This window comes from Suncus etruscus, chromosome 7 (genome assembly GCF_024139225.1).
Source record: "Suncus etruscus isolate mSunEtr1 chromosome 7, mSunEtr1.pri.cur, whole genome shotgun sequence".
Lineage (NCBI taxonomy): Eukaryota > Metazoa > Chordata > Mammalia > Eulipotyphla > Soricidae > Suncus > Suncus etruscus.
In genome coordinates, this window is record NC_064854.1 from 83,510,630 (window position 1) to 83,536,097 (window position 25,468).

The window sequence follows — 25,468 nt, forward strand, 5'->3', positions numbered from 1 at the left end:
CAAAACCACCAAACAAAGGACTATATGTAACTTGTAGTTCAAGTTTACTATTAAATAATTCTGTAACATTATCATGTACTTGCTTTTTGTAAGAGTACTGGGAAATGAAAATGTCATACATTTGAATATGTTCCCTTCATATTCATTAACAAGCACGTTTCATCTGTAAAATGATTAACACTTTTCTGAGTAAATGGTATTAAATTTCTCTCTCTCTCCCTCCCTCTTATCCCTCTTCCTCCTTTCCACCTCTCTCTCATTTCCTCTCTCCCTTCTTCCTTTCCTTCTTCCTCTCTTCCTCTCACTTCCACGAACTCTTGTTAAGCTAATTGTAATTACAAATAAGAGAAAAGATATGCACTTTGTACTAATATTTTTTAATATCCATTATATAATATAATCAAAGTAAAGCAAGACAGAACTTTCTTGTGGGAAATGGGAGAGGTAGGAAAGCTGGCTAAAATAGAGTTGCAGAGGCTTGAAGCATTCTTTGGGTTAACACAGTTGAGAAATGTTATTCTGGGGCCATACTTCTCAAACAAATTTGTCTCCAGAGGATATTTGGCATAAGATTTTTATCTTTTGGTGACCCCAATCACAAGAAGAGACTCAACCAGAGGAGAAAAAGGCTTTAGTGAGCCAACCAAGGATCAGGAAGTATGGGGGTGAGTCCTTGCAGCTTCCATGAGGACCATGTTCTCTCATTTCTGTCCTGGGGCTCCTATCTGATTCTGAAAATGGTACAGAGAAGATTTCATCCACCATGGTCATTCCAGCAAGAGCATGATAGGTAGAGAACAGAAATTTGGAAGATGGTACTCTAGATGGGAACTGCTAACTCATTGTCCATAAAACTCTTTCCTCCTCATCCTCCTCTCCATCAATGAACAGAAAATGGAGTCAGAGTAGAACCAGATCTTCAAGATTCCAGTAACTTCAACCATATATTAGATCACTTATGAAATCTTTCTGTAAAAATAACTCCCTCCTCAATACCATAGCTTCAAGTTAGAAAAGATCTTAACTGTTGGCTGCAGGTAACAAAGTCTTTGAAAGCTTCATAGCCTGAGTCTAGACATGAGAAAGAAAGTCTAAACCCAAAGCAGAAAGCCCTGATCACTAGCATGTCTGATTCCAGAAGGTTAAACTTTATTTCAGTAAGTTTTCCAACAGTGTCTATGTTTTGTTTTTGTTTGTATGCTGGTACTTGCAAAAAAAAAAAAAAAGTCATTGAAACAGGTTTTTCTGGAAGACTTTTTATCTCTTATAGTGATCAGTAGTATTAACCTTCATTTTCTTAAACTCAGAAAACAGTCTCTTGGTCTAAGCTTCACAAGAGAACCAATCTAACCATACTAAAGCCTTCAAGAGCAATATTCCCAACAACTGAGGAGGCAAGAGCAGCTGGCAAACTGCAAACAACTTGATTTATCATGCAACCTGAGGACACTAGCTCTGAAGAAAAAGAGGTGTTAAGCTGGGATATCAATGACATGAAACTGCCACAGGTAGGTTCTTGCTAGAAGAATCTGGCCCCAGCCATGGGCTATAGAGCTTTGGTAATTAACTTATACTAAAAGTTGAAAGTAAATTGGTGAGGATCCCAGGGAAGGGAAAAACCTCTTCAGCTGGGTATTTAGTAGTAGATAATTAGTAAAGGAAGCCATTTGAGTGCTTGGAGATGGTTTTTTTCTTGGAAGTGATCACACCCAGGAGTGTTCAGAATTTACTCCTGATTCTGTGGTCAGGGAACATTTTTGCAGTGCTCAGGAAACCAAATAGGAGGCGAGGGATCAAATGGGTTGGCTGTTCAAAGTAAGCAATTCTGTGCTATCTCTCTGACTGCTGGGGAGAGAATGACCCATCACATTTCCTGATTTGAGGCAAAGAAAATTCTACTTCCTTGCTTTTCCAAAATGGATTGTTTCAGGTCACACCCATTTTGGGCTTGCTACTCAAGTAAAATCCACATAATATCCTTGACCATAGATTGTACTCTGGAGCCAGGACATACTATAACTTTTAGCCAACTTCTAAAAGTTGGCTCAGTTGGTGACTGAGCCAGGTTCAATTCCCAGCACCACATGTTTCCCTGAGGGGCTCTAGAGGACTCCAGCACTGCCAGGTGGCCTAGGGCATCCCCAGCATTACATCCTCAGGCCCCTGTTTTGAACCAGTCCATTTGGCTGAGACTCACCAGTGGGGCCTCCAGGCCTCCTGAGCATTGCCTGAAAAATCAATAAACAGTGAGTAAAAAGCATAACAGCTTGATCTTTTATAACTTTTTTAAGTAGTACATAGTACTCACATGCTGAGCAACAAAGTGACTTTCATGTTAATGCTTTCTTTTTCTTCTTGATGTCACCTCCTCCTCTTCTTCCTCCTCCTCCTCTCCTCCCCCTCCCCCTTCTCCTCTTCCTCCTCCTCTGTTTCCTCCTCCTCCCCCTCCTCCTCCTCCACTTCCTCCTCCTCTGTTTCCTCCTCCTCTTCCTCCTCTTCCTCCTCCTCCATTTCCTGCCCCCTCCTCCTCCTCTTCCTCCTCCTCCTTGTTGTTGTTGTTGTTCTTCTTCTTTTTCTTCTTCTTCTTCTTCTTCTTCTTCTTCTTCTTCTTCTTCTTCTTCTTCTTCTTCTTCTTCTTCTTCTTCTTCTTCTTCTTCTCCTCCTCCTCCTCCTCCTCCTCCTCCTCCTCCTCCTCCTTCTTCTATTGGACCATACCCACATTGCTGGGAGCTCTTTCCACTAAGGCCCCTCCAGCAATGATGAGCGGTAGACATGTGTGCAATGTCAGAGGTGGCTGTACTCCAGCCATTTGAGCCATCTCCCTCACCCCATTTCATGTCTTCTTTGCTTTCATTTTGTCCACTGAATAAAATTTCCTTTGGTGGAAATTCATTACTTAAAATTTATCAACTTGACCTCTCTTTCTGGTATTTGAAGGGCTTTTCACTGGATGCTATTTAAAAAGGCAAAGCCTACAGCTCACCATACCAAGCACTGAAAAAGACTAGTATATCTGACTGACTCTAGGGAACAAAACATTTGGCCCCAGCAGAGGAGAGTGGAGAAAATGCAACTATCCTTTCAGATTCTACTCTGAGAAATGTTTCCAGATCATTTCATCCTTTACCCCAAAAGAGATTTCTCTTTATGTTCCTTCTAAATTCTTTCTATATTTTCTTTTGGTACTCTTGGGAGAGCTGAAAGACAACATGTGCTCTACTTTCTATCCATTTTAGGATAATTAAGTAAACCATAGTTCTGTCAGGCAAATGTTCATTTCTAGGATTTGTGTTTGTGCCTGTCTTTCTTCTCTGTCTCTTTATTTCTTCCTCTTTCTTCATTTCTCTTCCTTCCTGCCTTCCTGCAATTTTTTCTTTCTTTTTCTCTTTCTTTCTTTATTTCTCTCACTTTCCTTCCTTCCCCTCTTTCTCTCTCTCTTTCTTCTCTTTTTCCTTCCTTCTTCCCTCTCTTTTCTTTTTCTTCTCACTTTCCTTCCTTCCTCTCTTTCTTTTTCTTTCTCTTTTCCTTGACTACATTGGGTGCTGGGCATTGAACCTAGGGTCAGCCATGTGTACAGTAAGCATCTTATGTTCTACTGGCTTTCTAGCCCCATGTTTGTATCTTTTAATTGGTAGTACTATCATTAAAATTAAATTGGAAAAGCTTTTTTTTTTAAAAAAATATATAAACTCTTTATTTAAGCACCATGATTACAAACACGATTGTAGTTGAGATTCACTCATTAACAGAACACCCCCTTCACCAGTGCAACATTCCCACCACCAATGCCCCCCTTCCTTCTTCCATCCCCTGCCTGTATTCGAGACAGGCATTTTACTACAGTTACTTTTTTTTTAAGTTTAGTAAGCTCTTCTCTTTTTTTTCTTTAAAGGATAAGAGTTTTAAAAAATATATAATAATAACGGTGTGAGGGTGGCAATTGTTGTTTGCAAAGGCCCAGCAAAATATGGGGAAAATGGAAAAAAAAGCGTTGGCCTAAATACAAGGTTTTCTGAAGTTTTCTGGCATAAGACTGACTCTGGGCTCCAGGCATACTAGGTTGTCCAACCCCTGAGTCATTCTCTGTGGTCCTGATGAAATATTTTTGCACATTAGCTGTTGTTGGTGTCAGGTTCTTGTAGGTAAAGATTCTGGTTTCTGTGCATTTCCTTCATTGAAGTCAGTATGATGTGGAGAGTCCTCTAGTTTCACCTGCCTTGCAAGTAGGTTGTTGCTGTTGCTAAGTCATCTGTTAAGAGAACACTCTTTGGAGTAAGTCAGTGCCAGAACAGCAGTAGGGTCTTCCCTGGTAGAAGTTTGCTTCCTGGTGATGTAGACAATTGTGGTTGTTTCCATATTTGATATCCATGATTCAGTGGTGTATGGGCAATGCCCATTCTTCTGAGGCCTGAGCCAAGTCATTATGCCAATGTTCAAGGTATAAGGCCTAACTGCATTACCAAATTTGTGTTCCCATCTCTATTAGATAATAACTTGTTTGCATATGTAATATCTTCCCATTTTAATGTGCCTATGTAAAAGAGGAACAATGCCACAACGTATTATTGTGCATCTGGGGGCCGAGGGAACAAGTCCAAAAATCCCCATAACTTGGTTCTAACATGAACTCTAAACAGAGAGACTCTTCTACCAGAATTCCTTATTGAACAGCTCACAAAGAAAAAAGAAAAAAACAACAGTGGGCAAAATCGTCACTATATAAGAGGATATTAAAAAAGAGTTATAGCTGTTAAGATATACAGAGGAGATATACATGTCCCTTTTATGTCTTTATAAATAGTCGGAGGGAGGGTGTTGAATCCCGGACACCACTTTGGTCTGTGATTTGGCCTTCTGGAGTCTGCAAAACGACTCCCTGCATTCCCATATTAGGAAATGTCTTTGAGTGGGGACTCCTCAGAAACTGAATATGGTAGCAAGCACAGGTACACAGTAAAGAAAGGTGAAGGATAGAAGGCTGCTGAGAGTAGATCTCAGGCTGAGTCTATTTTTTCACTTTGGGAACTGTTTGGCTGCTGGCTTGAGTGGAGATAATGATCTGTTTCATGAGGAGCCAAGAACTGAGGGTAGAAAGGGTTAAATGTTGGGGGTGAGGAAGTAAAAGACTAGAAATGAGCTTGTAAGGTGGTGAGTTGAGGAGGAGGGAAAGTATACAACATAAACATTCTGTATATAGTAAACATAGATTAAACCCTATGACATTCTATTAAACTATCTATACTTTATGTACAGGGGCCCACGCAGTTTGAGAATGGACACTGGTGGGAAGGAAAGTTGCTGGTGACTTCCCCACACCCACCACTCTTGTGCAGGGTGGGGATTGGGGAAAGTCTGGGGTATCCTTTAAACTCCTCCTGGCACCCACCTCACTGACCCCCTGAGCTCAGGGATAGCTCTGGAGTCTGGGAGGAAGGAGAGGAAAGGCTGTTGGGGGGCAGGCCAAGCCCTGAAGCCCACCTAAGCTTGGTAAAAAAAAAAAGGCCTTTGACATAGAGCCTTGCTATTAAGGAAGAGCTTTAAGGTAAATCTTTTTTATTTTTATTTTGAGGGTGGAGCTGGAAGGCTTGGACTATACTCTTTTGTACACAGAAATTACTCCTGGCTCAGGACCTACTCCTGTTGGGGCTTAAGGGAATTTACGTAGTGCCAGGGATCTAACTTAGGTCAGCACACACAAGGCAAGCACCTAAACCTAAGTAGTATCTTTCTAGATTTTTTAAGGTTAATTTAAATTCTAGTACAGGGTTCTGTTGTGCTTGTTCCTTTAATTTCATGGTGGCAGTTTCCAAATATAAGTAGGATATACAAGAGTTGAAATTAAGAAGCTTCATAGATTTCATAATATTGCATCACAGAGCAGGTTTTGTTGTTGCTGCCTGGTTTTTGCTCCCTTTTGGAGGGGGCTGTATTTCTTTGCATGGCAGGGATTAAACTTGGACTTCCACATGCAAGGCATATTCTCTAGAACTGAACCACATCTCCAGTTTAAGAGCATAGGATTTTTCAAAGTCTGAGAACTCCCTGAAATGGCAAGTTTACACACACCCCCAGATATATTATTGTAAATATTGTATATCAACAAAGAAAAAATGGAAAAGAAAAAAATGACCCACTTCCATTTATTTATTTGTTTTGTTTGGGAGCCATACCCAGAAATTCTCGGGAATTTCTCATATGTTTGTGTGTGGTGTGTGTGTGTGTGTGTGTGTGTGTGTGTGTGTGTGTGTGTGTGTGTGTGTGTATGATGTGAGGCACCAAGACCAAAGTTCTCAAGCTGCAGAACCTCAGATTATTAGAGTTCTGAGTTATAAGATGGGGCGGGCATAGTGTTAGTACAGTGGATTTGCCTTGCTTATGAATGACAGGGGTTCAGTCACTGTCACTTTATCTGATCCTCAACACCCTGCCTTGAGTAAGCCTTGAGCACTGACAGGTGTGGTCCCAAAACTAAACCAAACAAAAAAAAGTTATAAGAGATAACTTAGTGCAACCACCTCCTTTCAAAACATGGGAGTTTTAGAAAGGGCATAGAAAACGATAATCCATCTTTTGCTGGGATGAGACAAAACTAATATTTTTTTCCATGACTTTTGGTTTGGGGGCCTGTACTCAGGGTTGACTTCTGGCTCAGTGTTCAGGGGTCACTCCAGGTGGTACTTGGGAAATCATATAGAGTTCTGAGGATCAAACCTTGATTGGCCATGTGCAGGGAAAATGCCTTCTCTTTTGCTCCAGAACTCATATTTTTATGCAATGTTCTGCCATATTTTATGTATGTCATTTATACTGTGTTTATCTGGAAACAGATTTTTTTTATCTCAGTCAGGTATTTTTATATCACAATCTCAACAATGGTCCTTCAAAATTGCACAAATATTTTTGTAAAAGAGACTTGTTATCTAAATACTATATTTGTGCTGTAAAATTTTTATATTTCAAAAGCTGAAGTCACATTAAAATATATATATATGTATATATAATAAAGATGAGGGGACAGAGTGGTAATGCAACAGTAGGGTGTTTGCCTTGCCCACAGCTGATCCAGGACAGACTGCGGTTCAATCCCCCAGTGTTCTATATAGTCCCCCAAGCCAGGAGTGATTTCTGAGCACATAGCCAGGAGTAACTCCTGAGCGTCACTGACCCAATTCCCTTCCCCAAATAAAATACAATAAAATAAGGAAGAATAAGATAAGATAATAAACACCCTATGGCTCACTCTACAAAGAAAATGTCAGGGAACTCTGTGCTTCTGATCCACCACTCTCTCTGCCTGAGATCTGCTGTCAAAGAATCAAACCCAGTGCGTTTGGAGCCCCATAGAAGGCTCCTACTTTTACTTTTTCCCTCAGCTGGTTTTACAGATGATTCCAGAACCAACATAAGTCCAAATGCATATGGCATTGTCTCTGCTCAGAAAATAGAAAACCCTAAGCTTAATCATCTTCCACAAATTTTGCTATTGCTATTTCCATAAACAATCTCCTGTGATTAATAAATTATATATGTCCAAAAATCATAAAGATCTAACTTTTTTGTTTGGTTTAGTTTTGGGGCCACACCTGTCAGTGCTCAAGGCTTACTCAAGGTGGGGTCTGGGGGACCACTTAAAGTGATAGTGACTGAACCCCTGTCATTTGTAAGCAAGGCAAATGCCCTATCCACTGTACTAACACTATGGCCCCAGTTTATAACTCTGAGAACTCTAATAATCTGAGGTTCTGCAACCTGAGAACTTTGGTCTTGGTACCTAATATCATATATAGCAGATACTAAACAATAAATAAAATGATATTCAGTGCTAGAGAGATAGTCCATGCACTTGCCTTGCATGTGGTTGACTCTGTGTCAATACTTGGCACTACATAAGGTCCACTGAGCATAAAGCCAAAAGTGATCCTGAATACAGAGCCAGGAGTAATCCTTGAGTATTTCCAGATGTGGCATCCAAACTAAACCAAATTGGAATTCACCAGCAAATTAATTCTGCTGTTTATATTTTATGTGACTCTAAACAAATAGATTTTCTTAAGTGTGATTTTCTTTATTGGTATAATGAACAAATCAGTTTCTTATATACCTTGCTTAAATTTTCAAGCTGTTTCCCAAAATGTGCTCTTTTGAGTAGAAGTTACATATCACTGTCACAGTTTTCATGTCTTATTTAAAGGTAAATTTTTGTTTCCTGCCATCTTGTAGTTTCATCTATTTTCCTATATCCAGGCAGTTTTTTCAAGAAGAGATTGTTTTAGTATTATTCTTGCCTTCCTTAGGCTACATATTTGAGTAATGTGACTTACAGGAGTAAATGCAATGCAAAGTATTATCATTTTCTCACTTCCATTCTTCAGTCCACCCATACAAAGAACGTATCATTTTTATAATTGTATGTCCATGTTAGGAGTTTCATACATAAGGCCAATCTCACTTATTGACAAATAATTATCCTATTAATCCATTCACATATTTCCAATTTCAAGATGTTCTCCTGAATAACTGTACCTCTGGTTCTGGAAATTGAAATTGATCCTTTTATACTAATTTCAGACATTGCAAGACTTTATGATTAGCCTCCTTTCATTTCTTTTTATTATTTCATATTTCTTTTTTTTTTTTGTGGTTTTTGGGTCACACCCGGTAGTGTTCAGGGGTATTTCTGGCTCCAGGCTCAGAAATTGCTCCTGGCAGGCACAGGGGACCATATGGGGCGCCGGGATTCGAACCGATGACCTCCTGCATGAAAGGCAAACGCCTTACCTCCATGCTATCTCTCCGGCCCCTTATTTCATATTCCAAATATTTTTATTATTTTAATATTTTATTATTTAATTTCTTTTTATCATTTCTATTCATTACTACTATTATTTAGTAGTAAAGGATTTCAGGAGAATAACGTAGCACCTCTGTATATCTAAATGATTCCCTTTGATGTGTATCTCATCAATGAAAACTGCATTATTATTCCTCCCACCTATTTTCTTTTCTCTTTGGTTACTGACTTTTTCTCATCTCCCACTGACCTACTTTTAACCTACTATCAGTGTCAGTTTTGCTGTTTTTGGTTTTGGTTGTTTATTATTTTTTTACTCAGTTTTTTTTTGGTTATTTGTATTCCACATATAAAATATTCAGTAATTGTACTTCTCATTACTTATTTTATTGAGCACAGTCACCTTGATGCTCTATTGATGCTAGAGACAGAACACATGGCCTTACAAAATGGGTTATGTTTGGGGATGGGGAGAAGGCTTGAGGTCACACTGGTGGTATTCTTGACTCTCTCCTGATAGGGCTCAGAAGGACCATTTTATGTGCCAAGATCAAATCCTGGTTAGCTGTGTGCAAGGCAAACAGCTTAACCCCTGTGGCATCCCTTCAGGATTCAAACAATGAGTTTTGTTTTGATAATAGTGAACAGAAATAACCTTATATCATGAGTTAATTTAAGTAGAATGTTCCAAAAGCTGGAGCAGGCTTGGAGAGACTGCAGTCATTAAGTTTCTATTTCCTGGAAGTACAACTCCTCTCCAGGGCCCAGAAAACACAATCAGTACCTGAACACAATCAGTGTACTAGGAAACTCAGTGTGTTTGAGACTGAGAAACTGAGCAGTCACCAGGCATAGGCTGTTTCTGGAGGAGTGCGCTGTAGAACAGGATGGTTTGGACAGGTTGAGAAAGCTGGCAGGCCCTTCAAAACCTTGGCAGGGGCATCCAAATATAATGCTCTTTTAAGACTCCATTGAAGGATCTTGTATGCAGCCTTTAGCAAGTTGCTGTTGCTCACAGCTAGAAGGGGGTTTGAAAAGAGGTATCCTACAGAATTTGGTGGTTAAATGCTCAGTAGAAAGTCATTAGACTTATTGGGTGTCATGGGTACACCTAGAGCTTAGAAAGGCGCTGATTCATCCCCTGCTTTTTATCTTCAGTAATTCATTCCTTCTCTTAAGATTTCACAAATATTTTTCTCTCTTACAGCTACAGATGTCTTTGCATACCTCATCTCACTTGTTTGTGGTCACTCCTCTAACATATTTTGGCAAAGGTGCTTTTTTTTTTCCATGGTGGGAAGAGATCAGGCCATACATGCTATGCTGAGGGATTTCTCCAGTCTATGATTGATGGACCATATATGGTTCCAGGGATTTGAACTGGGGACAGTATCAAGCAAGACAATCATCTCATGCACTTTACTAGCTCTGCCTCCCCCATTAGCTTTTATTACCATTTCTTCTTAATCCTGCTTTCTGGGATCTATCCCAGAATTTCTGAAAACCATCAGAGCTATCTCTTTCCCCACCACTCTAGTCCAGTTTTTCTTTCCCCTCCAATTAAAATTCCCTTCCCTAAAATAACTTTTTATTTTAAGATTTCAATTTACTTGCTTTAAGTGTTTACTAGGTCTAAGAAGGAAGAATTGATGTTGGTTTAGTCTTAGCTTTGTGAAAAATGGTCACTACATAGTTCCAAAAAAATAATACCCTCATTACTTTTGATTTTAGGGGACAGTTAGAGCTGGAGTGCATGTCTAGCATGCTTGAGGTTCTGAGTTTGATCCCAGGAACTTCAAGATAAACTGTACTGGGGTGGCCCTAGTAATGACTGGGCCAGAATAGGCTGAGCTGCATCATCAGGCCCCAACACCAGGCTGGGGATTTCCTGCATTCCCTCTAAAGAATATTTAAAATTATATATTTTAAGTATTTATATATATAATTTATATATATAATTATAATACGAATACTGTTGCAAATCAATAACCAAAAAATTATTGGAATACACAAAAAAGGCTTGAGTTCCTCAGATATGACTTTTTCTTTTTAATGGTTAAAAATTGGAAAGAAAATCTGTTTTCTTCCTTCCTAAATAAATTTCAGCAGGGAGATGGGAGCTCTCACTCCATGATTAACATTAGCCAATTTCTCTAGGCAGATGTCTAGGATATTCTAAAAACACAGCAGACAGCAAATACCCTGAACCATTTTCTTCCTAAACATGAGAAATTTTCAAATTAACCTGTGTCCCAAGCCACACTTGGTTGTTAACTCACAAAACTTAACAGATTAAATGCTCTTTTTGTGGAAGGAGGTCTAAAGAAATATTACTCCTCCCTCCAATTTCATATATGTAGATCAGCTTAAAATTTGATGTCACCTGTAGGCAGGTCCTATTATCAATAAGCTCATTCTCAGATCTGGTTTTTAACAAGTAACAGTTCTGAAAAGGGTGAGCCCAACATTTTGAGCAAAGGTGAATCTGAGCTTTTCTACAAGCAGTTACATAATATCAGAATAAACCAGTGCTGTCATCTTTGTACCTTGGTGCTCAAGAATTAACAGGCTAAATTTATTCTGAATTCCCTGTCAGTTTTTTCTCTTCCCTTTTGTTGTCTTCATTGTGATGTTTGGGGGCTGAACCGTTGGTTGGGTGCTTATATATACTTTGTCATGCTTACCAAAGATCTCACACTTATATTGGCAGAGATGACAATACCCAGTTCTGAGAATCACAGTTGGAGATGCAAAGTGATACTAGGACCCAACTTGACACCTTAGGTGTAAGGCAGGAACACCTCCTCGGACCACACACTCAGGATCTTATCGAGTTTGATCTAAGTGCCTCCTTCAGTCACCTAATTCTTGCCTGAAGGAGTCCACAAGACTTTAACTTTTCATTGTTTTGGTCTGGGGGTCAAACGAAGCACATTGTTTAAGGAGGCTAGCTGGGATGTGGGGTCTTCTACAGTGCCCAGAGTGCAGTGCTCAGAGTGCAGTTCTGAAGATCAAACCAGGGCCTCCTGAATGCAAAGCATGTACTCAGCATTTTGAGCTGCCACCTGGTCCCTATGACTTTATCCTTTTTTAAAACTGCTTTATTTAGGGGCCGGGCGGTGGCGCTGGAGGTAAGGTGCCTGCCTTGCCTGCGCTAGCCTAGGACGGACCGCGGTTCGATCCCCCGGCATACCATATGGTCCCCCAAGAAGCCAGGAGCAACTTCTGAGCACATAGCCAGGAGTAACCCCTGAGCGTCACAGGGTGTGGCCCAAAAACCAAAAAAAAAAAAAAAAAAAAAAAAACTGCTTTATTTAAGCACTGTGGTTACAAAATTGTTCATTGTTGGGTTTAAGTCATACAATATACACCATCCTTCACCAGTGCACCCTTCCCATCACTGTCACCAATATCTCCCATTTTCCTCCACCCCTACCCCATACCCCAATCTTGTTCTAGGGCAGGCAACTTGATTCTTTCTCTCTCATTCTATCTCCCTCTCTCTTTCTCTTTTATTTTTGAGACTGGTCTGCACTATTGTTATTGAAGGGGTGCCTTGCCTGCTAGTTTCTTCACTTTCAGCGCCAAGTTCTTTTCCAGAGCAATCTGTTCCAAATGTGTCTAGTGGATCCTTTTATACTCTGGCTAAACTCACCTGGAGGTGGGGAGGAGGGAGATTTGGGACATTGGTGATGGAAATGTTGCACTGATGAAGGAGGTGTTTTTTACATGACTGAAACCCAACTACAATCATATTTGTAATCAAGGTGTTTAAATAAAAATATTAAAAAGAATTTTGGGCCCGGAGAGATAGCATAGCGGCGTTTGCCTTGCAAGCAGCCAATCCAGGACCAAAGGTGGTTGGTTCGAATTCCGGTGTCCCATAAAGTCCCCCGTGCTTGCCAGGAGCTATTTCTGAGCAGACAGCCAGGAGTGACCTGAGCACTGCCGGGTGTGCCCCCCACCCCCCCAAAAAAAAAAGAATTTTAGCTGATTTGCCAGATGTCCAGCTGTTATTCATGCTGTACTTAAAAATGTTTATATATATGCAATTAATGAGTTATTCTTATTAAGAAGAATCTAGCAGAGAATTTATTTATATGAATTCCTTTATAATACAAATCTAGCAGAATCTATAGCAGAGAAAGTTATTTATAAACTATAGTTTCAATGAAAATCATATTGACTATAAACATAACAAATATTTTGATATCTTATTTCAGAATTTTATTATATTTGTATAATAGCATGTAGCATTCCCTATTAAAATTTTGAATTGTTATATAAATTAAAATGAAAGAAGAATAGAAAGTTTCAAAAGTTTTGAGTGAGTTAAAAATTAAATTTCAGTAAAAAGTACACCGATATTATGGAAATATTAATTAAACAGCCACTGATGTTATACAAGGTTATATTTTATAACATTTATATTTTATAAATTGGCTAGATATACATGTTGAAAACTTTAAGGAAAACTTTAAATTTTAAACTTCTTAACCAAGAGGAAAAATAGTTACTCATAAAAAGTTAGAAATTAAAATAAACAAAAGATCTTAAAAGATTAAAGCCCTTAGTGAGGATTTGCTAAGCAAGATGAAGAAATGCTGATTCTTCTAGAATTTTGCTATCAAACTCTAGAATCTTACTAAACTTCTGGAATCTGAAATCAAACACTAGTGCCTGAAATTCAGAGGACTTTCAGTGCTGTCATTTGATCTACCTGGCTTCCTTTTATTAGGATCTAAATTGTCTTAAACAACTGGGTTGCTAATGTTAAGAAAATAGTTGAACAGGAACACATTTACTCCAGTTACTTTCACAGTCATCCATTTTCAAGGTTTTTCTGCATTAATAATCAAACTGAAAGGTGAGGGTGAATATGGAGAAGACAATTGAAAAAAGCATCTAAAACTATAAAATGGGACACATAGTGACCATATATCAAACATCAAATATTTAAAAATAACTGGAATCACAGGGCCAGAGAAATTTCTTAACAGGCTCTGAGCATGCTCTGCAGAAGGTTTGAGTTCAGTCCTCAGCACTATATGTTCCCCTGAGCACCAAAGGTGGGGAGTAGTCCTGTGTACAATGAGGTGTAGCCCCAATATTAAAATAAAGCCCTCTGTGTATTTCCACTATCATGTAATCAAGCTAAAAATAGCAAAAGGCAATAGAGAAATATATAAATAATAGAAACAAATGAATCTATTCTTATTTTGTGTGGGGCATATGCCACAACCAGAAATAATTAGGTGTTTGTTACTCTTGGCTCTGCTCTCTGGCATTACTCCTGGAGGTGCAAGGGGGAACATATGGATACTGGAGATCAATGGGGGTTAATTGTGTACAATGCCAGTGCCCTATCCATGTACTATCTCCCAACACTCCACTCAATTTTTTTTAAATAACCCCTGGGTGATTCCTCCAAAAAATAAAATGAGATAGTATAGCTGATAGGTCATTTGCCTTTCATATACTGACCCAGGTTCAAGCCCCAATACAGCATAGGATTTTTCATTGCCCACTGGAAGTAAGCTCCAAAATGAAGAAAATAAAGAGAGAAAATTACATTAAAAGAAAATGAGAGGGGGCCGGAGCAGTGGCGCAAGCGGTAGGGTGGTTGCCTTGTGCACACTAATCTAGAACGGACTGCAGTTCGATCCCCCGGAGTCCCATATGGTCCCCTAAGCCAGGAGTGATTTTTGAGCGCAGAGCCAGAAACCCCTGAGTGTCACAGGGTGTGGCCCAAAAAGGAGGGAGGGAGGGAGGGAGGGAGGGAGGGAGGGAGGGAGGAAGGGAGGGAGGAGAGAGGGAGGGAGGGAGAGGGAGGGAGAGAGAGAGAAGACAGAGAGAGAGAGAAGGAGAAAGGAGAGAGAGAGAGGGAAGGAGGGAGGGAGGGAGGGAGAGAGGGAGGGAGGGAGGGAGGGAGAAAAACAAACGATTGCAATCACATCTGCCTCCAAAAGCTTGAGTCTTTGCTTTAAGCAGAAAATCTGAGAATTTCTCACAGATCCTTCCTCTACTCTTGTTTTAGGAACTTTCTAGCACTAGCTGGTCAAAGGCCACACTCAGGTTTTACTCTTTATGTTGCTGCCTGGCATGATTCCTGGCAGTGCTGGGGGTCACCTCATACTGGCTAGGCCTGTGCTCTGTGACATGAGCCACATCCTTGGTTCCTAAGTACCCTTTTCTTTAGCCGTTATAATCAGATTTTCATCACATCAATCATTCCCTTGTCTTTTTGCCCTGATAATTTTACTGTGCATGTGATTCTTTTAAACCTACCTGTTCCTGTGGTGCCAGAGATTAAACCTAAGTCTGATTCATTACTGTTGAGTGTTACCATTGAGCTATATCCCAGATCTTTTGACAGCCCAAATTGTTTAAGAAAGATTCATGTTTTCTTTTATTTCTTTTTATAATAATAATTTTTATTTTGACCAAAGTGGATTACATATTTTTCACAATAATACTTTAGGTACATATTAATATTGATTGAATCAGGGTTTTCCCATCACCAAATTTGTCCTCCCTCCATCCCCGTTCCCAGCTTGCATCCCATATCCCTCTCCCTAGTATGAGAGGTCTCCTCTATGTCTAGCTTGTTGTAGGTATATGTTTTATCCTACCACTGAATTATATCAGAAGATTAGATATATGCTTTTGATATTTCTCTGCCTTTCTATGAGAGAAAAAAAATACTTGTCTGTCAGAAGAATATGGTGGCTGGAGGAAGAAAATGGCTTGCAAACTCTTATCTCATCTGGGCAGTGAGTCTTGGCTAGTCTATGAACTGCCAGAAGCTTGGGGAGAGTGAGGGAAAGACCTGGAAAAAGCAAATGCCTATGTAGCCTCTTGTCCTGTTAAATGGAGCAGAGAGGACTCTCCAGAGGCCATAACATAACTTCTCATAGCTGGAATTCATCTCTCCTTAGCACCTTTCTGTTCCTGTCTATAGCAGTTACAGTGTTGTACACCATGGCCAGTCTTGAAGGAAGAACATGGAGAAAACGTGCACCTAATGAAATTTGACTTACAGGGACATTGACTCCTGCCTAACATTTGTGCTTACACTATAGTTTAAAACATCTATTTAGTTTAAAACATCTGTAGGGGGACGTCTTGCCCCTGAAAGTCTGTGGCCAACAGATGTGTTGGCCTTAGATCTAGTTAGTAGAGTAACTGATCTAGTTAGAAGAGTAGAGATTTGGAAATTAATATCTACCAGGCTCTGTTTTTGAGTGTTTTGTGTGTGTTAACTTAATTTCTCATGAAATCTATGTGAGGCAGGTACCCATTTTCCTCCCATTTTGAAAAGCAAAAAACAGGCTATAGGCAGTTAGGTCTGTTTAAGACTCACATCCTGGAACAAGAGAGAGAGAGAGTTCAAAGGGCTGCAAGCAGATGTTAAAGAGGCCTGAACTCAATTCTCAGCACTACGAGGTCCTTCAAGCATTGCTCAACATTGATGACTGTGGCTTCACAAAACAAAATGATAATGAAAAAAATGTAAATATAAGACTCATGCCCAACTTTTCATAAAACTTTTGAGAAATTGTGTTTTCTCAATTTCCTATTTTAGGAAAGAGCAAAACGAGTTTTCAGAGACAAAGTTACTAGCACACACTCTCAGCTGCAAAACTCTTTGGCACAGTCTATACTATAATTTAGTATACTCCAATCTCTCCCTGCCACTCTTCCCTCTTGCTACTGCTGATATCTTTTTTAATATCCTCCTAAAATAACTGGTTTTCCCTTTATTATCTTTGATGCTATGTTTTCTTGTTGGGGAAAAAAGGTGAGGCTCCATAAAGGCTTTGTATCAACTTTCTAGAGTCTTCTAGGTGAAAAAATTATTAAATGTATAAATTTGACTCTAAGATAATTTAATTATTCTCATTCAAAGAACCAGGAAGGCTGTCATATATAGCATCATTAGTTTATCAAAGCAGTATCTAAAATATGAGCCACAGTACCAGCAAATTAGTCACAAGGATTGGGTGTCTTGTGTCCCTGACCTTTTAAATGGAGACTTTAGTTTAAGCAGATATTCATATGCAGGGAATAGTGCGAATTTTAGGAAAGAAACTTCCCGCCAAAACAAGTTCTTTCTTCTTTCTCTGCTTTGTTGAAATATGAGACTGGAGAAAATGCAGAACATCTCTGTAGGGGAGGCACTGGCTCAAGAAGCCCCCCGCCTGCACCAGGCTTCCCACTACTTACTATCTCTGGTGACTTTGCATAAGCTCTTAGCATTCCCACTAGGATAACTACAGAATGGTATGAGACATTATCTCAATGTCATAATTATTTCCACATGCTTGTGTAAGAGCACAATAAAATTACTTCACCCTCAAAAATTCTTAGTGATAAATGATCTCGACTCTTATCACAAAGGACTAGCAAAACACCAGCCAGGCAACACTCAGGTGACTCGATGACAGCAAACATCCCACAGACAAAAATCGTGGCATTGCAGTGACTGGAACTCAAGACCACCAATAAAACTAAATCAGTCCAGAGACATCATACATGGGTTAAGATGCTTGAATTACAGCAGCCAACCCAGGGTTCATCCCCACAGATGGTCTGCAGAGCCCTGGCAGGAGTGATCCCTAAGCACAGTCTACTGCCAGTTTAGGTACTTAGGGATGCTCAAGAGAGTTTATGGTACAAGAGATTGAATAGGGTCTCTTGCATGCAAAACCTGAGTTATAGCCTGTTGTGTTCTTGCTCTTTCTATTCATTTGTTTTCAGTGCTGAAGAACAAACTCAGTTCCTCCCCAGGCAAGGCAGGTCTCTTTCACTGAGCCACATCCCTGGGGAGGAAATTTATGCTTCTTTCACTGAAAGTACTATCATATTCTTTGGGTCTCCACTAGAATGTGAAAAAGACTGACTGGTTCCAGGAGTGGCCAGATTCCTATGAGAAGTACATTTACAGCTCTGAGGACAGAAACGCACAACGACACCTGAGTAGCTGGGCCATGCGCAACACCAACAACCACAACTCACGCATCCTCAAGAAGTCATGCCTGGGGGTGGTGGTGTGCAGTCTCAACTGCTCTACGGAGGAGGGCCGCAAGATCTACCTAAGACCTGCTATCTGTGACAAAGCCCGACAGAAGCAGCAGCGTAAGTGGTCTCCCTGACAATGGCAAGGAGCAACATTCATCACTCCTCCTGCCACCTTGGTCACTACTTTTCAGCACAGCCCACTGCAAAAATATTGGAGGATAGTGGAAACCAAGGATGTTTCTATGAAGAAACAGTCCATGGTCCCCGAGTACTTGCCCCCTAGCACAGATCTGCCACTCTCAAGTTGTCCTTTGTGCAAAGGCTTTGGACCCAAAACATCACTTATTTTTTGTATTGTTTTCAATTTTTCTGGCCATACCTGGTGTTTCTTATAATATATTCCTTGTTATTTTTTATTTAAGCACCATGGTTACAAAAATTTTTGTAATTAAGTTTCAGCCATAAAATACACACACCCCTTCACCAGTGTAACTTTCTCACCACATTGTCCCCCCCATTTCCTACCTCCCTCCACTCCCTGCCTGTCTTCAAGAGAGGCATTATATTTCTCTCTCTACTGTTGTCATGATAGCTGTTAGTGTAGTTATTTCTCCAACTGCACTTACCACTCTGTGATAAGCTTGTTATAATGGGATGGTCTTTCCAGCTCTCATCTTTATTGTCTTTGGTGTTATTATACTGTCTTTTATTTTTATTTTTTAATAGTATCTTTAATGGGGCCAGAGCAATATCACAGCGGTAGAGCATTTGCCTTTCACACGGCCAGTGCAGGACAGATCTGGTTTGATGGCCGCTGTTCCATATGGTCCCCCAAGCCAGAAGTGATTTCTGAGCGCATTGCCAGGAGTAACCCCTAAGCATCACAGGGTGTGGCCCCCCAAAAACAAAAAAAAAATGTATTTAAGCACCATGATTACAAAAATTTGTAATACATGTTACCAAAAAACAGTTACAAACTGTTTTTTAACTATTTTTAACTGTGTTTTTAAAAAACAAAAAACACCCCTCTTAACCAATAGAACCTTCCCATCACCAATGGCCCCCATATCCCTAATCCCCTATATTCCTTGTTCTGTATTCAGAAGTGACCCTTGACAGTGCTCAGGACACTATGTTCTTTGTTTTTTCCTTTTCTTTTTCTTCTTTAATTGGAGGGGTGCTGTGCCTGTCAGCATGCAGGAGTTACTCCTGGCTTTGCACTCAGAAATCACTCCTGAGTGGCTAGGGGATGTCTGGGATTGAACCCATGTTGGCTGTGTATAAGGCAATTGCCCATTCCAACCAATTCCTCCTCCTCCTCCTCTTCTTCCTCCTCCTGCTTTTCCTCCTCCTCCTCTTCTTGTTTTCTTCCTCCTCCTCCTCTTCTTCCTCCTCCTTCTTCTCTTCCTCCTGCTCCTCCTCCCCTTCTTCCTCCTCCTCTTTCTCCTCCTCCTTATCCTCTTCCTTCCTTTACCTCATTCTCCTCCTTCCTCCTCCTCCTCTCTTCTCATCTCCTCCTCCTCCTTCTTCTCTGCCTTCTCCTTCTTTTCCTCTTCCACTTTCTCCTCTTTTTCTCCTTTCTCTCCTCTTTTCATCTTCTTTTTCTTCTCCTCCCCTCCTTTTTTTTCTTCCTCTTCTTTTCTTCTTTCTTCTTCATATACTTACTCTTCTCATCCCCTCCTATTCCTCCATTTTTCCTTCTCCTTCTTATCCTTCTTTTCCTCCTTCTCCTCCTCTTCTTTTCATCATCTGCTTCTTCTCCTTCTCTTTCTTTTCTTTTTTATTTTTTCTTTTCTTCTTCCTTTCCTTCCTCTTCTTCTTTATCTTCTCCTCCTCCTCTCTGCTCCTCTTCCTACTACTCTTTTTTAAATATAGTTTCTTTATTTAAGCACCATGGTTATAAACATCCTCCTCTTCTTCCTCCTCCTCATGCTCCTTCTTCTCCTTTCCATTTTTCTCCCACCTTCCTGGTAACTTTAGCTCTGCTGTAAGAATATAAGGGTTTATTTTCAGTAGATATTATCTATGCCTTTGTTTGGTTTCAAGAGACATTATAAGCTAGAAGATAAGTAACAATCAGAACATAAAAATATATAAAAATATTAATAAGTTTGAGTCTGATTGAAATTTAGGAAAAAATAATTTATCAACACCTCAACTGGACTGCTTGGGAAATGGGTCATTATATGATCCCAATGAAAAATCAGAGCTGTAATACTACAACTAAATTTGAGAGAGTCAATGATTTAAGATGAGACTCAAGGCTAACATGCCATTATTACATGCTGAAATTTTGTCATATTTTCTTCAGTCATCTTCATTAGAACTAATTTACACAAAACAAATGCCTACAGCATTCCCCTTGACTCACCCAATTTAAACCTAAAGTTACTTAATGTTCTTTTCTGGTCATTTGTTTTTAATACTTATTCTGGCGGGGGGGGGGGGATAGAATCAGTCATTTATACTTCAGTGAAATTTAGTAACTTTGTTCTCTCTCCCATGCATCTTTGCTCTTTCAACCTTCATGATAATGTTGATGGGATGCTTTACTTCTTTCACTTCTATGGAAAGCATTTCAAATATCAGGATATAAGTAGAAGTTTACTCTTCATATGTGTGAATGTGAGATGAAGGCATTGCAGGGTCCAGGTATAGAGGGCAAAAATATGGAAAATGATACTCTATTTTATTCTCTTCCCTCATTTGGAAACCCAGATTAATTCCACTTGGGCTGCCTAATATCAAGTAATGTTGCTCGGCCACACATGGTCACTGTGCTCTGCTTTTTTGTAGGAAAACGCTGTCCCAATTGTGACGGGCCTCTGAAGCTAATTCCCTGTCGAGGTCATGGGGGCTTCCCAGTTACCAACTTCTGGAGGCATGATGGACACTTCATATTTTTCCAGGTTGGATTTGTGTCAGAGTTTAGGAGACCCTTCTGCATTCTCTCTCTCTCTCTCTCTCTCTCTCTCTCTCTCTCTCTCTCTCTCTCTCTCTCTCTCTCTCTCTCTCTCTCTCTCTTTCTCTCTCTCTCTCTCTCTCTCTCATTGGTGCTAGGGGCTTACTTCTGAATCTATAGGACTCATTTATGGCACTGGTCTGAGGACCATGTTGGGTACCAGGGATCAAACCGAGGTCAGCCATGTGCAAGCCAAGTACTCTACCTGCTGTATTATTATTGCTTTGGCTTGGGTTTACCCATTTCTGTCATTAAACTCTTCACCCCATGGTTGATTTTGAGCTTACCACCTTCTTCATATCCAAACAGTTTACATAATTCTTCAGTATCTAATAATTGTCTATCAAGTTGGCCAGTCCCAGCCCATTATTTTTTTTCTTTGACCACACCAGTAGTGCTCAAGAGCTACTCTTGGCTCTATGTTCTCGGTACTGGGCAACACTGTATATGCTTCACCACATGCCAGGCAGGCCCTTCAACAGAGTACTAGCTCTGGTCTTTTCATAATAGTATGAATTTTGAATACTGACTCTTCCAGTTATACCTTGGAAGGTTAATTAGTGGCCCAAATCTCTTTGTGAGTCAGTGTATGTATGGTTCTTTGAGCAGTATGCTGTTAGAATTTAAGATTTAGAATTAACTGTAAGCTAAATGTTGATGTTAGAATATGATGTGCCTTTTCTCTGCTTGCTTAAGTTAAATGCCATAACCCTCAGAGTCTAAGTGCTACCATGACAGGCTGCAATTTTAAGGTAGAAAGAGTAGGCTCAGAAAACAGCCAGTTCCTAGAACCAGACCATAGATGTAAATGCCAGAAATTACACCAATACAAGGCTAAACAGCAGCTGAGAGATGGCCAGATAGCACCCCACTGTGAATCTGCTTAGGTATTCCTTTATATTTGACATATCAGGGTCCTTATTTCTTTAGAGATAGGACCTGAGCATGCTAAAATAAATTCCCTTATATTTACATGATTGCCTGTCTTCCTGGTGGTCTTTTGGGTGGCAAATTCTGAGTTCCAGACTTCAACAATGCACCCCTCCAAGGTGGCACTGCAATGGAATGAGAATGTGTCTTTACTATACCCTCTGTATACTATAGGAAGTGTTTCACTGTAATGGCTTTTTGTCATAGTCAGGCATAAGCAGGATTCAAAGTAAACTGGCATACACCTGTCCCTCCTGATTTTTTTTTATTCCATTGTTTCCTCAAAGTCAAAGGGAGAGCATGATCATCCAAAGCCAGAGACCAAACTGGAAGCAGAAGCAAGGAGAGCCATGAAGAGGGTGCACACAGCACCTGCCTCCATCTCCTTAAAGCTCAAGACAAACCCAGAGACAAAGGTAATCCTTTACCCCACATATCCAAATGAAAATTGGCTTGCATCCTTGAGGTGAGGTGGAATGAAACGAAAAATCTACAAACAAGTGCTGCCCAAGAAATCCATTTTGAGACTCCTAGTTTCTGCCATCTCCATAACACGCTTTCAACCATAAATTCCTTACAATGTCATAATACTCTACTACATTTTAAAGGAGAGGCTTGAATTAGTTTCTAGATGTTGCCTTCTGTATTTTAATTCTGGTAGAATCAATATTTACCAAATTAACTGTTTCAGATGATTGACCTCATGCTTCAAGGCAGATCTTTAAATTTTCATTCTTTTCTCCAAGCAGATGATTTACATAGAATAATCTACCTAGAGGAAATGGATGATTTCCGAAAACAATGAATGTGGGGGAGAGTTGGGGGAGGAATCGGGTGGATTGGGGATTTTCCTCTGGCCAACTGATTCTATGTACACCATACCATTTGTTTGTAGGTTGGTTTGCTAAATTGTGGTTATTATTTGTTGATTTGTATTTGTTTAGGGGCTCCCCAATGGTGGCAGGGCAGTATTAAGGCTGTCATGAAGTACCAGGGGATTCAGAATCTGAGACCCTTGCAGCTCTTTTCCTATCATCAGGAATATTATTCTTATACTTTTTCTCTTGCTTGGTGCTTCAGATTTCTTTCTGAGGGAACAGAGATAGATTCACTCATAAATTTATTATTTATATGGGAAAAATGCAATTTGAGGAATAGAGAGTTAGGCTCTGAGTGCAAGCTTTGGTCTTCTAGCCCTACATAGTCTCTGACTACAGAGTCAGGAGTACACCCCACCAGGTGTACTTGTCCCTACCAAAAAATTAAAAGTAATTTAATAATTTGACTCTTGTAGAAAATGTTAGAACTCAAACCCCAATGACTTGTTTCTTACCTTACCCAGTCAGGTAACAAGTGAAGGCCGTTCCTTTCCCCTTTATCCACATGGTCAGTCTCTCCACCTCAGATTCATCTTTATGATTATTTGAGTCAGAGGGAAAAAGTGCTGAGCCAGATTTTTTCCCTGTGATATTTTAGGACAGTATTACCACTTCACACTCTAGAAGTTGTAATTATGGTTCAACATGGTTCCCATGATTTCAGATAAAAACTCTATAGAGGAAGAAAAAAATGTGCCAGTAAAAACTTTAGTTTCTGGGCCCGGAGAGATAGCACAGCGGTGTTTGTCTTGCAAGCAGCTGATCCAGGACCTAAGATGGTTGGTTCGAATCCCGGTGTCCCATATGTACCCTGTGCCTGCCAGGAGCTATTTCTGAGCAGACAGCCAGGAGTAATTCCTGAGCACCGCCGGGAGTGACCCAAAAACAAAACAAACAAACAAAAAAAAAACTTTAGTTTCTGAGACTCCAATAGACTAAAACCTAGAAAATTCAAGAAGTAAAATGATGATGATGATAGTGAACTGCAGAGAGTATTGAATGTGATATAAATCTTTAAAGCTTTCTTTTTCTCTTCCTTCTTTCCTCCCATCCTCTCTCTCTCTCTCTTTCTATCTCTTTCTCTTCCTCCCCATCCTTCCATCCCTCCCTCCTTTCTCTAATTGCTGTTGTGGGAGACTCACAAGCAGTACCCTCTTAGGGCTGGGGCCATATCTTGCAGTGTTGGGACTAAAACTCAGTCTACACTTGAACCACAACTCCAGACCAGTTTTATTTTATTTATTTTACTATTTTTATTAACTATTTTTGATTAGGGTTCCACACATGGAGGTTTTTTTAGGACACCCCAGATAGGGCTTAGGCAGGCTAGGCCATGCTGGGGATTGAAAATAAGATTTAGTACTTGAAGGACTTAATCATTAACTCAATCAAGGAAGGGCTGAATTTTGATCTCCTCACCAGTCCTAATACCCAAGCCCATCTGCTTGATTACATTTTTCTAATGCCTGTACTCTTTAAGCATGATTACATTTTTTGATAGCACTTCATAACTTTCTTACAAAAGAGTACCAGATTTGTTTAAACTTTAAGCATATTATGTTTTTCTTAGTGGTTAATTCATCCATGTTTCAAATAAAAGTCCATTCTTAGTGGTGAATGAACTTTTAAATGGAAATAGAAAGGATTTTGCTTCTTTCAGGTTTTGAGTAGCTGTGGTAAAGTTGCCTTTGTGTGTTTGTGATTCAAGTATGTAAGGAATGAAAAACCTTGGACAAGGTGCTTATTTTGTACAGAGTAACTTAGAGATGCCAAGGAGGGTTGTGTCCAGTTGCTTAATTTATTAACCATGAACATTTTAATTTACTTTCCAGTCTTTTCCAGATGAAACACAAAATTGGGGGAGTTTACCTTTAACTTGGTCTTCCCAGGAAGGTGTCCAATTGCCCAGCAGTTATGGAGGACATTTAATAGCTAACACTCCTCAGCAGAAGTCCCTGAATGATTGCTTCTCCTTCTCTAAGACTTGTGGTTTTGGGGGAGCAGCTGACCCAACAGATCCCACCTCCACTAACTTCTATGAGAAATGCAAGTTTTCAAGCAATAGGATCTATAACAGTGGAGACCTTCAGCCTTCTGCCTCTGGAGTGTTCCCTGACTACAATGATCTGCAAGCATGGAATAAAAGCTCCACCCTGGGGAGAAGTCCTCTTAGTGACAACTGCTGCCCTAATTACCCATTCCCATTGACCAGCTGGTCTTATGACTTCTCCCCTTCCCAGAATGCCATGGAGTCCTTTCCTCAACAGATTGCCATGGAACCACCAGCGGTGAAAGCAAACTGCCACCCACTGTGGCCCAATCCAGGCAGTGATCTTTATGAAGAGAAGGTGCATATGGATTTTAACACTTACTGTTCTTCCACCCTGTGCCATTCACCCCAGGAAGACCCTTTTCTCCTCACCTATACTTCTCATCCTCACCATCAATATTCTCTGCCAGGCAAGAGCAGCAAATGGGGTTTTGATGAAGATATGAGGTGTATGGGTTTGGATCACTGCAACAATGAAATGCTTTTGAACCTCTGTCCTTTAATGACCCAAATATGAATCTTTGGGGGCAGAAGGTGGGAATGTGATATCCTTCCAGAAAACAGGATGCTGAATATTCAAATAAATAAATAAATTTAAATAGGTATTTATCCTTGTAGGTATTTATCCATACTTGTAGGTATTTATCCAAAGTAAACAAATATACTAACTTGAAAAAATATAGACATATTTAAGTCAGCATATTACAATAGCCAATACATGGCAACAAAAATAAAAAAACCCAAGTGTTCATCAATTAATGATAAAGAGATGTTGACACACATGTTTATATAGTCAAATATCTTATAATGACGTTTTGATCAACAACACACTATAT

The 25,468-nt window shown here is 39.9% G+C and overlaps 1 protein-coding gene across 1 annotated transcript; it reads left to right on the forward strand.

Annotated features, from left to right (window-relative positions):
* The first annotated feature begins 1,433 nt into the window (after nucleotides 1–1,433).
* Nucleotides 1,434–25,179, forward strand: GCM1 (glial cells missing transcription factor 1). The gene is made up of 5 exons (XM_049776911.1): nucleotides 1,434–1,508; nucleotides 17,677–17,929; nucleotides 20,609–20,721; nucleotides 21,992–22,120; nucleotides 24,415–25,179. Exons 1-5 carry the CDS (start codon nucleotides 1,434–1,436, stop codon nucleotides 25,147–25,149), a joined length of 1,305 nt encoding a protein of 434 aa, XP_049632868.1. The 3' UTR covers nucleotides 25,150–25,179.
* The last annotated feature ends 289 nt before the right edge of the window (nucleotides 25,180–25,468 follow it).